Source organism: Elephas maximus, chromosome 1 (genome assembly GCF_024166365.1).
Source record: "Elephas maximus indicus isolate mEleMax1 chromosome 1, mEleMax1 primary haplotype, whole genome shotgun sequence".
Taxonomy (NCBI): Eukaryota; Metazoa; Chordata; class Mammalia; order Proboscidea; family Elephantidae; genus Elephas; species Elephas maximus.
Window position 1 is genome coordinate 105,491,665 of NC_064819.1, and position 18,013 is coordinate 105,509,677.

The window sequence follows — 18,013 nt, forward strand, 5'->3', positions numbered from 1 at the left end:
GGGAGTACAGGTGATCGATCATTGATGTCATTGCAATTGTTATTTTTTAAAATAAATTTATAAAAATACTATAAAGTAACTTGAATTTTGAGGAGTCTTCAAACCCTGGGTTTTCAGTAGGTTGTGTTTGAGTGTTGACATTGTAATCTGTAGACTGGCATGTATGTGATCCCTGTGGACCATTTGGGAGGGGAGGGGGGAACAATTGCCATGGAGTCCATTCTGACTCATGGTGACCCCATGTGTATCAGGGTAGAACTGAGCACTATAGGGTTTTCAATGGTTGGGATTTTTCTTAAGTACATTGCCAGGCCTTTATTCTGAGCCTCGGTGGACTTAAACCACCAACCTTTCAGTTAGTAGCCCAGCACATGACTGTGTACACCACCCAGGGACTCAAATCCCTGTGGACAGTATGTCCAGGCCTCTTAGCTGTATCTCTTCCCTTAATCTTTTCCTTCCCTTTTTGCCCCTTCTACTTGCTGACATTTCTGTCACCTGTGTGTTGAAGATACTTGGTCTTACTACTACTAAAAAGCTACTAGGGAGTGCTAATTAAAATATGATGTAATTCCAAGCCCTGGTGGCAGTGCTTAAGAGCTCAGCTGCTAACCAAAAGGTGTAAGCAGTTCAAATCCACCAGCCATGCCCTGGAAATCCTATGAGGCAGTTATACTCTGTCCTTGTAGGGTTGATATAAGTTGGAATTGATTCGATGGCAACGGGTTTTCCGTTTGGTAGTAATTCCATGCATAAAATTAGCCCTTTTCTTTAAAAAAAAAAAAAAAAGAAAGAAACAGTTGCCATCCAGTCACTTCGACTCATAGCAATCCTGTAGGAAAGATCAGAACTGCCCCACAGGGTTTCCAAGGCTGTGAATCTTCACAGGAGCAGGCTGCCACGTATTTCTCCCGCCAATTGCCAAACTTTTTGGTGAGCATCCCAGTGTTTCACCACTGCACCACCAGGGTTCCTTCCCTTTAGTTGTAACAAAAACATCCCTGGGTTATAAGGTGTTTAGATCTAAAGATAGCGGAGACGATTTTTTGGAATTCCTCAGAAAACAAATTTTGCTGATAGTTAAAAATCCACAACATGCTCATCCCTTCTGGTCTCCAGGAATCTGAGTCAACCAAGACGGGCAGCCTCAAGCATGCCGTTATCCAGCAGGAGTCACAGAACCAGAAGCTGGAGAAAGTTCCTGGGGCGGGGCAATGTCATAATGAAGCGCAAAGCTGGAGAAAGTTCCTGGGGCGGGGCAATGTCATAATGAAGCGCAACAGAGCTGTCCCCGCTAAAAAAAAAAAAAAAAACTACCAAGGAAAAAGACTAACAGTTCAAGTAGCCTAACGGTGTTAAATAAAAAAGATCCTGGATTTGCTTTAGTCAGGTTTGTGCCCGTGGAATTTGTTCTACAAAGTTCAGAGACGACCAAAGTTTCTGTTCTGGTGACGTGGGGCAGGTCTACTCCGTCCTATAGGGTCGCTGCGAGCCGGAGTCGACTCGACGGCAGTGGGTTTGGTTTTGGGGTTATTGATACTTATCCTAGATGATCTGCCTTCACCTCGAATATTCTTCACCTTCCACATTTTAAGATTAAATCTATCAGCGTTGCTCGTCTAAAAGTGCCGCCCCCCAGGGAAACCTAGAGCAACCGCGAAGACGGTGTGACGCAGGTGGCTCGGGGGGGGCCACTTTCGATTGGCGCTACCCCAAGGAGGCCTGCGTGGATTGGCTGGCGGGAGAGCTCCGCCAGGGCCGTCCATGCGGATTGGCTGTCGCGCCGAGAGCCCCTGTTTCCGGTAGTTCGGCGGGCAACCCCGCCGCCGCCATGGCGACCGGCAAGCGGGAGGCGGCGCCGCCTCTGTGGCCCGTGGAGGCCCGGCTGGCGGCGCTGCTTCCCGACCTGCTGGTCTTCGGGAAGCCCCGGGGAGCGGAACCCGAGCTTGCCACGGCCCAAGGCGTCTTGCTAGGCGTCCACGTGACAGGTGAGGGCGGAGGGAGGCGCGGCAGTGCCCCGGCCTGCGGGGCCGAGGCCGTTGGGGTTTAGCTCCGGGACGCCGCGGCGGTTATGGGGCTGGCCTCCTAGGTGCGCGCCGCCGCCTCCGTAGGAAACTCGGAGAGTCTCCGTTTTCAGAGCTGCAACGGACCGTTAGGGATGATTGGTTTAGCGTTGAGCTCACTTCAGAGGCAATGAAATTGAGACTCAGAGGGGAAGGGACTTTTCTAGGGCCACACGGCTCGCTTTGAACCCAGGTTTTCTCCTATCCCGAGCGTTTTCAGTAAGTGTTCCATGGACAAATTGGTCCAAGTCCAATATTTTATTTGGTCAGTTATAGTAGAGATTTACAGTGGTTAAGAGCTCGGTTGCTAACCAAGAAGACTGGCAGTTTGAATCCACCGTCCGCTCCTTGGAAACCCTATGGGGCAGTTCTGTGTCCTCTAGGGCTACTATGAGTCAGAATCAACTCGACGACAGTGGATTCGGTGTTTTTTGTTTAGAAATACACAGTAGTAGCTACACTGAGAGGCATTTATTCAACAAATATGTGAGAAGTTTATGCTGTCATGAATGTGAAGATAAGTGATATAAGGTGCCTGCCCTCAAGGAGCTCACCATGAGTTCTCCCTAACGAAGCTTTAATCCATCCCCTTTGTTAGTGGTTTGTCTATCCCTCACATCTGGGGAAATCGGTTAGCTTCCCTTGGTCAGAGAGCCTCACAGGGTGGCGGGAAAGAGGAGCAGGTTTCAGATGAAAGGAGCGCTTGTTGGTGAATCTTCACCAGCTGCAGCTCCTGAAAACATGGAGAGAGTGGCCCTTGGGAATCTGAAACCCCAGAGGCAGCAGCAGCAACAACCTGCCTGGCCCTGAATGCTCTCTCGTTAACACCATGTTAAAAGGAAAATGGAGTTACTCAGTTCCAAGGGATCTGCTTCCTTTACACTGGTCTGATTTTAGTGGGAATAGGGCCTAAAAGTTTAGGATTTGCAGCTAACAAATAGTCATTTTTGCTTTGTTGGTCAGGGTTTACAGCATTAATGGACAGATTCAGCCTGACATGCAAGTCGGAGCATGACATGGACAAACTGGCCCACATCTTCAGTTATTACATTAGTGACATCGTGGAGCGTGAGTGACCGTTGTGGGGGAGCAAGGAGGTGTGGTGCTGGGCTTTTGCCTGTATCTGCCGTTGTATCCTGTTGACTCATGGTTCAGAAAGGGGGAAAGAAACTAATTTTGGCTTTTACTTTGCATATTTGTATTTTGTTTTAAAATAAAATATTCCTCAGGTTGTCTCTTCTAATAATCATGTGCCTCATGTTTGTACAGCAGATACGATTTATAAAAGATACCTTCCCATTCTGTTATTGTACTTTAATTCTGTGAAATAAGAATAGGTGTTGTCTTTATTTTCTGCCCCGTATTAGGCTTGTGGATATATGCCTAATACGGGAAAAATTCATTTGTGCAGCAAACGTGTTTTGCGAACCTACTCTATGACATACACTGTAATAGGTGCAGAAGGTGCAAAAGACCGTTCTTGAGCTTTCAGTCTAGTTAGGCCTTGTTGTTAGTTGCCATACAGTCAATTCTAATTCATGGTGACTTGATGTGTGCAGAGTAGAACTGCTCCATAGGGTTTTCAAGGCTGTGACCTTTTAGAAGCAGAGCACCAGGCCTGTCGTTTGATCACCTCTGGGTGGGTTCAAACCACCAATCTTTTGAATGGTAGTCAAGTGCCGCCCAGTCCTGCACCATCCTCACAATCGTTGTTATGCTTGAGCCTATTCGTGCAGCCACTGTGTCAGTCCATCTTGTTGAGGGTCTTCCTCTTTTTTACTGGCCTGCTACTTTACCAAGCATGATGTCCTTCTCCAAGGACTGATCCCTCCTGATAACATTTACAAACTATGTGAGATGTAGTCTCGCCATCCTTGCTTCTAAGGAGCATTGTGGTTGTCCTTCTTCCAAGACAGATTGATTCTTTCTTTTGGTAGTCCATGGTATAGTCAGTATTTTTCACGAGCACCACAATTCAAAGGTGTCAGTTGTTCTTCAGTCTTCCTTATTCATTGTCTGGCTTTCTCAGTTTTCCCATGCACATGAGGCAGTTAAAAGCACCATGGTTTGAGTCAGGTACACCTTGGTCTTCAAGGTGACATCTGTGCTTTTCGACCCTTTAAAGAAGTCTTTTGCAGCAGATTTGTGCAGTGCAATGTGTCTTTTGATATCTTGACTGCTGCTTCCATGGGTATTCATTGTGGATCCAAGTAAAACGAGATCCTTGACAACTTCAATCTTTTCTCTGTTTATTATGATGCTGCTTATTGGTCCAGTTGTGAGGATTTTTGTTTTCTTTATGTTGAGGTGTGATCCATACTGAAGGCTGTGGTCTTTGATCTTCATCAGTAAGTGTTCAAGTCATCTTCACTTTCAGCAAGCAAGGTGCTGTCATCTGCATGATGCAGGTTGTTAATGAGTCTTCCTCCAATGCTGATGCCGTACTCTTCTTCATGTAGTCCATCTTCTTGGATTATTGGCTCAGCATACGGTTTGAATAAAGGTATGGTGAAAGGAACAACCCTGATGTACACCTTTCCCGACTTTAAACCAGGCAGTATTCTCTTGTTCTGTTCTAATGACTGCCTCTTGATGTGTGCCGGCTCCTCATAAGCACAATTTAGTGTTCTGGAATTCCCATTCTTCACAATCTTATCCATAATTTGTTATGATCCACACAACCAAATGCGTTTGCATAGTCAGTAAAACACAGGTAAACATTTTTCAGGTATTCCCTGCTTTCAGCCAGGATCCCTCTGACATCTGCAGTGATATCCCTGGTTCCACGTCCTCTTCTGAATCTGGCTTGAATTTCTGACAGTTCCCTGTTGATACACTGCTGCAGCTGCTTTTAAATGACCTTCAGCAAAATTTTCCTTGTGTGTGATATTAATGATATTGTTCAATAATTTCCGCTTTTGGTTGGATCATCGTTCTTGGGAATAGGCATAAATAATGGATCTCTTCCAGTCAGTTGGCCGGGTAGCTGTCTTCCAGATTTCTTGGCATACATGAGTGAGTACTTCCAGTGCTGCATCCATTTGTTGGAACTTCTCATTCGGTATTCCGTCAATTCCTGGATCCCTTTTTTTTGGCAACAAAAACTTCAGTACTGCTTTGACTTCTTCCTTTAGTACCATCAGTTCCTGAGATCATATGCTACCTCCTGAAATGGTTGAACGTCGACCGATTCTTTTTGGTATAGTGACTCCATGTATTCCTTCCATCTTCTTTTGCCGCTTCCTGCGTCACTTAATATTTTCCCTGCAGAATCCTTCAGTATTGCATCTCAAGGCTTGAATTTTTTCTTCAGTTCTTACAGCTTGAGAAATGTTGAGTGTGTTCTTCCCTTTTGGTTTTCTACCTCCAGGTTTTTGCAGATGTCATTATAGTACTTTGTCTTCTCTAGCTGCCCTTTGAAATCTTCTGTTCAGCTCTTTCACTTCATCATTTTTTTCTTTAGCTTTAGCTACTGTACATTCGAGAGCAAGTTTCAGAGTCTCTTCTGACATCCATTTTGGTCTTTCTTTCTTGTCTTAAATGACCTCTTGCATGATGTCTTTGATGTTATTCCACAGCTCATCTGGTCTTCGGTCATTAGTGTTCAGCACATCAGACCTATTCTCGAGATGGTCTCTAAATTCAGGTGGGAAGTGCTCAAGGTCGTAGTTTGGCTCTTGTGGACCCATAAAGACTATGGCAAGAAAACCCTATGAGGCGGTTCTGCTCTGTCACATGGGGCTGCTTGGGAGAAAATCAGCTCTATGGCCTCTAACAACAACAGCAACACCTTTTAGTACTTACGTAACATTCCCAGACTTTGCCGATAGTAACTCCATAGTTACCCTCATTATTTTGAGGTTAACCAAAATAATTACTTTGCTGCATCTACGTTAGAAATTTGATTATTTGACTCACTTCTTAACCAAGTATAAAAGATCTTTCACTATTTCTAATTAGGTTTGGATGAAAGGGGAAGGTAGAAATTATTATGTATGTATTGTTTACCAGGAACTATTGGGTATGAGAAATACCAGGGAGGGGAGAGGCATATTACCTATCCTCCTGGAGTTTCCACACTCTCTCAAACAGATAAGTAAGCAAAATATTTATAGATTATATATGAAGGAGATAAACAGGGTACAGTGGTAAAAATAAATAAGTAAATAATTGTGGGGTAGAGGAGTCTTTGATTTAGATAGGGTGGTCATAGGAGGCTCCTCTGAGGAGACATTGTTTAAGCTGAGACGTGAGGGATGAGAGAAATACCTTGTGAAAAGCTAAGGCTAAAGCATTTCAGGCAGAAGAACATCAAGTAGAAAGGTCCTGAGGTGGGAGAAAGCTGGCATGTTCTAGGAACTGACAGAAGGCCAGTATGGCCAGAGCCTAGTTAGCAGGGGGAAGAGTGGCTTGAGGTGACGATGGAGAATATCAGATCATCAAACTCTGTAGACCATAGTAAGGAGTCTGGATTATATTTTTTTACAGTGAAAAATTACGGAAAGCTTTTAACAGGGCAGTGATGTGATCTGATTTACATTTTTTAAAGTTCATTTTGGCTGCCTAATGGAGATTGAATTATAGGGGACCAATGGGTGGTGAGTAATAAGAGAGAAAACTGGAGGAGGCACTTGGAGCAGTCCCAGAGAAATGGAGATTTGGTCTAGTGGCTCCCAATCTTGACTGTACATTAGATAACCACCTGGGGAGCTTTTAGATATCCTGATGCATAGACTTCACCCAAGATGAATTAAATCAGAATCTCTTGGTGTGGGTCCAAGCATAAGGGTTTTCAAAAGTTTCACAGGCAATTCCAGTGTGCAGCCAACGTTGCGGACCATAGCTCTAGGGGTGTGGCAGTGGAGATGTACGGGAGTGGATTAATCTGAAGCATATTCTGCAGGTTCAACAGACAGGAATTGCTGATGGATTGGATTTCAGTGGGGGGTAGTGAGGAAAGAGACTCACAGTTTTTTGGCTTTTGTAACTAAATCGATGGTGGCATCACCTACTGAGATGGGAAAGAAAATTAAGGGTTCTGTTTTGAATGTGTTGAGTTTGAGATGGCAGTAAGAGACTCAAGTAGAGAAATAAGTTGGTAGCTATGATAGAGCCTGAAGCTCAGAGACTAATTAAACCTCTGTTAGAGATAAAAATGTGAGTTGATGGCATGATACTTAAAGTTAAGAGCTGATTGAGTTCACTTAGGGGAAATTGTACACAAAGAGAAAGAGCCTAAGGCTGAGGCTTGAGGAGCTCCAGGTGAGGATTATAACTGGAGAGAAGACCTGCAAAAGAGCCTGTAAAGCAGCCAGTGAGATAGGATAGTATGGTCCTGAAGCCAAAGGGGAAGTAGTATCTCCAAGAGGCAGCAGCCAGCAGAGTTGAAAATGATATCAAGTACAGTGAGGTCAGAAAAATACTGAATTTGGCAAAATGAATGGTGGTGATGATCTTGATAATTTTGATGACATGGTGGAGATGGAAGTCAGATTGGCTTGAGCTGAGAAGATAATGGTATGGAAAATAATTTCAAAGAGAGTGAATAGGAGGTAAAGAAAAGTAGAGATAGCCAGTTGTTTTTTGAGACATTTTGCTGTGAATGTAGCAGAAAAGCAGTGCTAATATCTAGAGGAAAAGGTAGAGTCAAGAATAAGTGGGTTATTTTCGTTGTGTTTTGTTCTTGTTTTTGAAGATGGTTGTTATGGATTTAGGGATTGAACTGTGTCCCCCAAAAATGTGTGTCAACGTGGCTAGGCCATGATTCCCAGCATTGTGGGATTGTATACCATTTTGTCACCTGATGTGATTTTCCTATGTTGTAAATCCTACCTCTATGATGTTAATGAGGCAGGATTAGAGGTAGTTATGTTAATGAGGCAGGGCTCAATCTACAAGATTAGGTTGTTTCTTAAATCAATCTCTTTTGAGATGTAAAAGAGAGAAGCAAGTAGAGAAACAAGAACCAGGGAATAGCACTTTGGACCCAGGGTCCCTGTGCTGAGAAGCTCCCCTACCAGGGAAGATTGATGACAAGGACCTTCCCCTAGAACCAAGAGAGAGAGAAAGCCTACCCCTGGAGCTGGCACCCTGAATTTGGACTTCTACCTTCCTAGACTGTGAGAGAATAAGTTTTTCTTTGTTAAAGCCATCCACTTGTGGTATTTCTGTTACAGCAGCACTGGATAACTTAGACGGTGCTGATGGGAATGATCCAGTAGAGTGAAGAGAAGGGAGGGAGTGCAGTCCTTGGGAAGGCAAGAAAAGATAAGGTCCAGAGCACAAATAAGGAATGGCTTTGGAGGGAACAGGAATACTCCTTCCGTTTTGCCTGGAAGAGTAAAGGAGAAGGTAGATACGGGTATGGATAGATTTTGCAAAAAAGGTAGGGGGAAGGAAGAAGGAGCCTGAGCTTTGGAATGAATAAATAGACCAGAAAAGACTCACTAGGCCGTTCTTTTAATCGTATATGATTCTGTCATGGTATAAGTTGGTTTCCACTTACTTCCCTCTCTCTTACTTACTTGATTTCAGATGTGCTCTGTTTTGGAGGCGATATCCTAAATATCACAGGTATTTTTCAGTTTTCTAAATATTTAAAAGACTGTGAATGAGAAAACTATTTAGGTGGAATTTGGCATATTCATTTATTCTGCATTGTTTGTATCATTTAATCCTGGGGATACAAAGATGAGGAAGACAGTCTCTGCCTCAAAGGATTCCCCAGTCAATGGAAAAGCCTTGCCCATATTAAATGCACATGTGCTTTCTGTTTCTTTTAGCTTGAATGACAGGAAAATAAATGTCTATAGAAGCATTCTTGGGGAAAGTGATGCAAAATTTGGTCATTAACAGCAAAAGCTAAGTATAAGTCAAGGAGTAGTCAAGAGGCTTCTAGGAATCTGGAGAACTCTTAGGATCATTAATAGCTACAGTACCCCAGAGTTGGCCCATCTTCTCAAATAAACTTAGTTAAAACAGCCCTTAAGTTTGACTTGACATTGAACCTATCTTTTCTAGCACCCCTTGCCATCTGTCAGTATACCTGGTAGAGGGAAGATTACCAAAAGTTTTCATAAACTTTGGGAACATTTCAAACTTCTACCTAGTCATGTTTTTATATTCTGATTGGTTTTGAGAATCTAAGGTAGTTTTTTTAGCCTAGCATAATGGATAGAGCCGAAACACTTTACCTGACACCTACACATAAAATTTACACTGATCAAGCTGATCTTTATTATTGGGGGCTTTGCCCTGGACCAGGTAAGCCCAGGTATTCGACCCCGTCAGCCTATCCTATGTCTCTGCAGGGAATGTGCTCCTGGCACTCTGGACAGTGGAAAAGAATCAACTGAGTGACATCATTACCCTGGTGGCAAAATGCAGTTTGGAGATACAGGAGAAATTTGGAATCTACCATACCAGAGAAGGCCAGGACCTGCAGCTAAAGATAGGTAGTAGCTCCTAAAAGAGTGTTCAGTTGAAAAAAAACCCTATAAAAAAATTCATACGATAAATGGCAAGCTGGGGAAAAGTATTGATAACTCATATATAAACAAAGGGTAGATTTTCTGAGTATAGAAAGAGTGCCTAGAATTCGAGAAAAGACCAAAATGGACAAAGGATATAGACAAAGAGATACACCAGGCCTTTATACATGTGAAAAGATGCTCAATTTCATAGCAAGAAAAATGCCAATTGAAAGTATATTGAGATATATATCGTTTCTTACCTGTAAAACCCATTGCCATCCAGTCGATTTGGAGTCACAGTGACCCTGTAGGACAGAGTAGAACTGCTCCATAGAGTTTCCAAGGAGCACCTGGTGGATTTGAACTGCTGACCTTTTGTTAGCAGCCATAGCTCTTAACCACTACGTCACCAGGATTTCCTTCTTAGGCAAAAATTTAAATGATGGACAACATGTTGGTGAGGCTGTGAGAAAATAAGCCTTCTCATATATTGCTGGTAGGAGTGAAATAATGGTACAACTTCTGTGGAAGGCAATTTAGTAATCTCTATCAAGATTACAAATGCCATTTATTCTTCAGCCCAGCAGTCCCACTTCTGGGAATTTATCTCATATGTGTACCTAAACATTTATAAAGTGTCTTATGTACAAGGTTATTGATTACACTGTGGTTTGTAATAAAAGATTGAAAACAGTCCAATCATCTGTCTTTAGGAAACTGGTTAAATAAACAATAGGATGTGTATTCCATGAGATTCTTTGTAACTTTAAAAAAAGGAGATGATATGACAATAACTCCAAGATAGTTAAATGAAAAAAAGTAAGATGCAGAACAGTGTTTTTTGTATGTTACCTTTTAGGAAAGAAGGAAAATTAAGAATTTTTCTTCTCATTTGGTCGTATTTATATAAAGAGACTTTAAGAAGATACATAAACTAATAAAAGTTCCCAGAAAAGTGCCCTGGAGAAGGACATCATGCCTGGTAAAGTAGTGAGTCAGCAAAAAAGAGGAAGACCCTCGATGAGATGGATTGACACAGGGGCTGCAATAGTGGGCTCAAACATAGCAAAGATTATGAGGATGGTGCAGGACCAAGCAGTGTTTCATTCTGTTGTACGTAGGGGTCACTGTGAGTTGGAACCGACTCGATGACACCTAACAACAACAACATTGGGGAAAATAGTATAGACAGGTATTTAAGTGGAAACAAGATTTTTTAATGTATACTCTTCATGTAGTTAGGATTTTCAATCATGTGAATGTGTTATATAATCAAGAATACAGTACAATAAAAATTTTAAAGCTGCACACAGAGGACAAAGCTTTACTAATGGCAGAGTCAGGATTAAAAGGACAGTTCTATACACCTTGCTCCTTCACAGGAGGCTAGAAAGCGCATCAAGGAATTTTTAATAGTGGGGAAAAGTTGGCTGTAAGCCATTCATTTATATTTTAAGGAATAGTGGTGAGCAATCATATTCTGTCTTAATGGCAGCGCTCCTGTCTTCCATCTTTTTTTTTTTAAACAGCTTTATTGAAGACTGATAATTTATACTGTACTTATTGAAAGAGTATAACTGGATAAGTTTTGATATATTTATACACTTGTGAACCCATCATCACAATCACAACAAGATAATAAACATATTCATCACTCAGAAGTTTTCTTGTACCCCTTGGTAAGCCCTCTCCCTTGCCACTCCCTGGGATCGACTCAAGAGCAGCTGGTAAACTCTTGTCTTCTCTCTTTTATTCTTCATCAATTTGTCTAAATGTTTGTCAGTTTTATTGGTCTTTTCAAGGAGCAAGCATTCGGTTTTATTGCACTTTCTCTATTGTTTTTCTGTTTTTTTGGTTCTCTGATCTTTTTATTATTTCCTTTCTTCTGCTTACTTGCAGTTTAATTTGCTCCAACTTAAATTTGTAAAATTTATAAATGCTTTTAAAAGAGGCCCTTTTGACAGTTATTAATACAAATGTAAAATAAGATCCTTTAAATACCAATTTTGTCAAATTTGGAAAGTGTTCTGCCGTTGTTTCTTCAAATATCTTTTTCTGTCCCCTCTTCCTCTCTTCTTTTGAACTCTCCAGCCACACATATGGTACTATTGAAATTGTCCCACAGCTCACTGAGGCTGTGCTCATTGTTTTTCTGTCTTTTTTTCTCCCTGTTTTTCATTTTCGGTAGTCTCTAATGCTGTGTCTTTAAATTTACAAATCTTTTCTTTTGCAGTGTCAGAATACAGAGTTGGACCCCATTTTTTTTTTTTTTTTTTTTTTAATCTCAGACATCATATTTTTCATTCTTAGAGGTTCAATCCTCTAGATTCTTGGACGTATGGCATGCAGTTAATAACGGTTTTGTTTTTTTTTCTAATGATTTTTATTCTACTTTAAGTGAAAGTTACAAATCAAGTCAGGCACTCACACAAAAACCTTATATACACCTTGCTACATACTCCCAATTACTCTCCCCCTAATGATACAGCCTGCTGTCTCCCTCCACTCTATCTTTTCATGTCCATTTTGCCAGCTTCTAACCCCCTCTACCCTCTTATCGCCCTTGCAGGCAGGAGATGCCAACATAGTCTCAAGTGTCCCCCTGATCCAAGAATCTCATTCCTCACCAGCATCCGTCTCCAACCCATTTTCCAGTCCAATCCATGTCTGAAGAGTTGGCTTCGGGAATGGTTCCTGTCCTGGGCCAACAGAAGGTCAGGGGCTATGACCACCAGGATCCTCCTACTCTGAGTCAGACCCTTAAGTCTGGACTTTTTATGACAATTTGGGGTCTGCATCCCACTGCTCTCCTGCTCCCTCAGGGGTTCTCTGTTGTGTTCCCTGTCAAGGGCAGTCATCGGTTGTAACCAGGCACCATCTAGTTCTTCTGGTCTCAGGATAATGTAGTCTCTGGCTCATGTGGCCCTTCCTGTCTCTTTGGCTCGTAATTGCCTTGTGTCCTTGGTGTTCTTCATTCTCCTTTGATCCAGGTGGGTTGAGACCAATTGATGCATCTTAGATGGCTGCTTGTTAGCATTTAAGACCCCAGACGCCACTCTTCAAAGTGGGATACAGAATGTTTTCTTAATAAATTTTATTATGTCAATTGACTTAGATGTCCCCTGAAACCATGGCCCCCAAACCCCAGCCCCAGCTACACTGGCCTTCAAAGCATTCAGTTTATTCAGGAAACTGCTTTGCTTTTAGTTTAGTCCGATTGTGCTGACCTCCCCTGTACTGTGTGTTGTCTTTCCCTTCACCTAAAGTAGTTCTTATCTACTATCTAATTAGCAAATACCCCTTTCCCACCCTGAATGTTTTCTCTCAGTTTAAATTATTTCTCAAGTTCTTATAATACTGGTCTTATACAATATCTGTCCTTTTGCAACTGACTAATTTCACTCAGCATAATGCCTTACAGGTTCCTCCATGTTATGAAATGTTTCACAGATTCATCACTGTTCTTTATCGATGTGTAGTATTCCCTTGTGTGAATATACCATAATTTATTTATCCATTCATCTGCTGATGGGCACCTTGGTTGCTTCCATTTTTTGCTATTGTAAACAGTGCTGCAGTGAACATGAGTGTGCATATATCTGTTCGTGTAAAGGCTCTTATTTCTCTAGGATATATTCCAAGGAGTGGGATTGCTGGATCCTATGGTAGTTCCATTTCTAGCTTTTTAAGGAAGCGCCAAATCAGTTTCCAAAGTGGTTGTACCATTTGACATTCCCACCAGCAGTGTATGAGTGTTCCAATCTCTCCACAGCCTCTCCAACATTTATTATTTTGTGTTTTTTGGATTTATGCCAGCCTTGTTGGAGTGAGATGAAATCTCATTGTAGTTTTGATCTGCATTTCTTTAATGGCTACTGATCGTGAAGTTTCCTCATGTATTTGTTAGCTACCTGAATGCCTTCTTTAGTGAAGTGTCTATTCATATCTTTTGCCCATTTTTTCATTGGGTTATTTGTCTTTTTGTATTTGAGTTTTTGCAGTATCATGTAGATTTTAGAGATCAGGCGCTGATCGGAAATGTCACAGCTAAAAACTTTTTCCCAGTCTGTAGGTAGTCTTTTTACTCTTTTGGTGAAGCCTTTGGATGAGCCAAGGTGTTTGATTTTTAGGAGCTCCCAGTTATCTAGTTTTTCTTCTGCATTCTTAATGTTTTCTATACTGCTTATGCCATGTATAAGCAGTATAGAAAACATTATTAAGAATGCGAGGGCACTGGGTTACTGGATTATGCCATGTATTAGGGCTCCTAACATTATCTGTATTTTTTCTTCCATGATCTTTATTGTTTTAGGTTGTATATTTAGGTCTTTGATCCATTTTGAGCTTGTTTTTGTTCATGGAGTGAGGTATTAGTCTTGTGTCATTTTTTTGCAGATGGATATCCAGTTATGCCAGCACCATTTGTTTAAAAGTCTGTCTTTTCCCCATTTAACTGTTTTGGGGCCTTTGTCAAATATCAGCTGCTCATATGTGGATGGATTTATGTCTGGATTCTCAATTCTGTTCCATTGGTCCATGTGTCTGTTGTTGTACCAGTACCAAGCTGTTTTGACAACTGTGGTGGTATAATACCCAGTGCCGTCGAGTTGATTCCAACTCATAGCGACCCTATAGGACAGAGTAGAACTGCCCCATAAAATCAGGTAAAATAAGGCCTCCCACTTTGTTCTTCTTTTTCAGTAATGCCTTATTTATCTGGGGCCTCTTTCCCTTCCATATGAAGTTGGTGATTCGTTTCTCCATCTCATTAAAGAATGTCATTGGGATTTGGATCAGAATTGCGTTAAATGTATAGATCGCTTTTGGTAGAATAGAAATTTTTAAAATGTTAAATCTTCCTATCCACGAGCAAGGTATGTTCTTCCATTTATGTAAGTCTCTTTTGGTGTCTTGCAGAAGTATACTGTAGTTTTCTGTGTATAAGTCTTTTACATCTCTGGTAAGATTTATTCCTAAGCATTTTATCTTCTTGGGGGCTACTGGAAATGCCGTTGATTTGGTGATTTCCTCTTCAACGTTCTTTTTGTTGGCGTAGAGGAATCCAACTGATTTTTATGTTTATCTTGTATCCCGATACTCTGCTGAACTCTTCTATTAGTTTCAGTAGTTTTCTGGAGGATTCCTTAGGGTTTTCTGTGTATAAGATCATGTCGTCTGCGAATAGAGATGCTTTTACTTCTTCCTTGCCAATCTGGATGCCCTTTATGTCTTTATCTAGCCTAATTGCTCTGGCTAGGACTTCCAGCACAATGTTGAATAAGAGTGGTGATAAAGGGCATCTTTGTCTGGTTCCCGATCCCAGTGGGAATGTTTTCAGGCACTCTCCATTTAGGGTGATGTTGGCTGTTGGCTTTGTATAAATGCCCTTTATTATGTTGAGAAATTTTCTTTCTGTTCCTATTTTGCTGAGAGTTTTTATCATGAATGGGTGTTGAACTTTGTCAAATGCCTTTTCTGTATCAATTGATAAAATCATGTGATTCTTGTCTTTTGTTTTATTTATGTGGTGGGTTACATTAATTGTTTTTCTAATGTTGAACCATCCCTGCATACCTGGTATGAATCCCACTTGGTCATAGTGAATTATTTTTTTGATGTGTTGTTGAATTCTATTGGCTAGAATTTTGTTGAGGATTTTTGCATATACATTCATGAGGGATATAGGTCTATAATTTTCTTTTCTTGTGGAGTCTTTACCTGCTTTTGGTATCAGGGATGTGATGGCTTCATAGAATGAGTTTGGTAGTATTCCATCCTTTTCTGTGCTCTGAAATACCTTTAGTAGTAGTGGTGTTAACTCTTCTCTGAAAGTTTGGTAGAACTCTGCAGTGAAGCTGTCCAAGCCAGGGCTTTTTTTTTGTTGGGAGTTTTTTGATTACCTTTTCAATCTATTCTTTTGTTATGGGTCTATTTAGTTGTTGTACCTCTTTTGTGTGTGTGTGTGTGTGTGTGTGTGTTTTTACCTCTGTTTGTGTTAGTTTAGGTAGGTAGTGTGTTTCTAGGAATTCATCCATTTCTTCTAGGTTTTCAAATTTGTTTGAGTATAGTTTTTCATAGTAATCTGATATGATTCTTTTAATTTCAGTTGGGTCTGTTGTAATATCGCCCATTTCATTTCTTATTTGCGTTACTTGCTTCCTCTCCTGTTTTTCTTTTGTCAGTTTGGCCCATGGTTTGTCAATTTTGTTGAGTTTTTCAAAAAACCAGCTTTTACTCTTGTTAATTCTTTGAATTGTTTTTCTGTTTTCTATTTCGTTTAGTTCGGCTCTAATTTTTATTATTTGTTTTCTTCTGGCGCGTGTGGGTTTCTCTTGTTGCTCTCTTTCTATTTGTTCAAGTTGTAGGGATAGTTCTTTGATTTTGGCCCTTTCTTCTTTTGGGATGTGTGCATTTATTGATATAAATTGGCCTCTGAACACCACTTTTGCTGTGTCCCAAAGGTTCTGATAGGAAGTGTTTTTCATTCTCATTGGATTCTTTGAATTTCTTTATTCCCTCCTTAATGTCTTCTATAATCCAGTCTTTTTTGAGCAGGGTATTGTTCAGTTTCCAAGTGTTTGATTTCTTTTCCCTGCTTTTCCTGTTACTGATTTCCACTTTTACGGCCTTACAGTTGGAGAATATGGTTTGTAATAATTCAATGTTTTGAATTCTGCTAAGGCTTGCTTTATGACCTAATATGTGGTCTATTCTAGAGAATGTTCCATGTGCACTAGAAAAGGAAGTATACTTGGTTGCTGTTGGGTGGAGTGTTCTGTATATGTCTACGAGGTCAAGTTGGTTGATTGTGGCATTTAGATCTTCCGTGTCTTTATTGAGATTCTTTCTGGATGTCCTGACATTCACTGAAAGTGGTGTGTTGAAGCCTCCTACTGTTATTGTGGAGCTGTCTGTCTCACTTTTCAGTGCTGATAGAGTTTGTTGTATGTATCTTGCAGCCCTGTCATTGGGTGCATAAATATTTAATATGGTTATATCTTCTTGGTATATTGTCCCTTTAATCATTATATAGTATCCTTCCTTATTCTTTATGATGGTTTTAACTTTAAAGTCCATTTTGTTAGAAGTTAATGTTGCCACTCCTGCTCTTTTTTGACTGTTGTTTGCTTGATACATTTTTTTCCATGCTTTGGCTTTTAGTTAGTTTGTGTCTCTAAGTCTCAAGGTGTGTCTCTTGTAGGCAGCATATAAATGGATCTTGTTTTTTAATCCATTCTGCCACTCTCTGTCTCTTTATTGGCACATTTAGTCCATTTATATTCTGAGTAATTATTTATAGGTATGAATTTAGTGCTATCATTTCGATGTTTTCTTTTGTGTGTTGACAGTTTCTTTTTCCCACTTGATTCTATGTGCTGAGTAGATTTTCTTTATGTATTGTCCTTTCCTCATGTTTGTTGTTTTTGGTTTTGTTTCTGCTGAGTCTGTATTTTTCCCTTGTACTTTATTTTGATAAGTAGGATAGTTTGTCTCCTTTGTGGTTACCTTATTATTTACCCCTATTTTTCTAAATTTAAAACTTTTATGTCTTTGTATCACTGTATCTTCCTCTCCATATGGAAGATGCATGATTACATTTTTTTAGTCCCTCTTTATTGTTTTAATGTTGTCTTCTTTTATGTAATAACATTGCCATTACCCTGTGTTGGGGTTTGTGGTTTTTTTTTTTTAATCTTGTTTTGCTTTTTTGGATTTCCCTGTCTGGGCTGACTTCTGGTTGCTCTGCCCGGTGTTCTAGTCTTGGGTTAATAGCTGGTATTATTGATTTTCTAACCAAAGAACTCCCTTTAGTATTTCTTGTAGTTTTGGTTTGGTTTTTATGAATTCCTTCAACTTGTGTTTATCTGGAAATGTCTTAATTTCACCTTCATATTTAAGAGACAATTTTGATGGATATATGATTCTTGGCAGGCAGTTTTTTTCCTTCCATTTTTTAAATGTGTCATCCCATTGCCTTCTTGCCTGCATGGTTTCTGCTGAGTAGTCCGAGCTTATTCTTATTGGCTCTCCTTCGTAGGTGACTTTTCTTTTATCCCTCGCTGCTCTTAAAATTGTTTCTTTATCTTTGGTTTTGGCAAGCTTGATTATAATGTCTTGGTGACTTTCTTTTAAGATCTACCTTATGTGGAGTTTGATGAGCATCTTGGATAGATATCTTCTCATCTTTCACAATATCAGGAAGTTTTCTGCCAACAAATCCTCAACAATTTTCTCTGTATTTTCTGTTATCCCTCCCTGTTCTGGTACTCCAATCACTCGTAGGTTATTTCTCTTGATAGAGTCCCACATGATTCTTAAGGTGTCTTCATTTTTTTTTTAATTCTTTTATCTGATTTTTCTTCAAATATAGTAGTGCCAAGTGATTTATCTTCGAGTTCAGAAATTCTAGCTTCTACTTGCTCAGTTCTTCTCCTTTGACTTTCTATTGAGTTATCTAATTCTGTAATTTTATTGTTA

At 40.4% G+C, this 18,013-nt stretch overlaps 1 protein-coding gene across 11 annotated transcripts in view; it reads left to right on the forward strand.

Moving 5' to 3' along the window:
- The first annotated feature begins 1,811 nt into the window (after positions 1–1,811).
- LOC126080253 (adenylate cyclase type 10-like) overlaps positions 1,812–18,013 on the forward strand; it is a 63,934-nt gene continuing 47,732 nt past the window's right edge. For 6 of the 11 annotated variants that reach the window (XM_049891517.1, XM_049891526.1, XM_049891538.1 and 3 more), the window contains exons 1-4: positions 1,812–1,988; positions 3,027–3,131; positions 8,598–8,636; positions 9,374–9,517. In XM_049891517.1, the coding sequence (XP_049747474.1) occupies positions 1,832–1,988; positions 3,027–3,131; positions 8,598–8,636; positions 9,374–9,517 (445 nt within the window). In that variant the 5' untranslated portion in view covers positions 1,812–1,831. The other 5 variants (XM_049891555.1, XM_049891569.1, XM_049891548.1 and 2 more) reach the window with 4 other exon arrangements.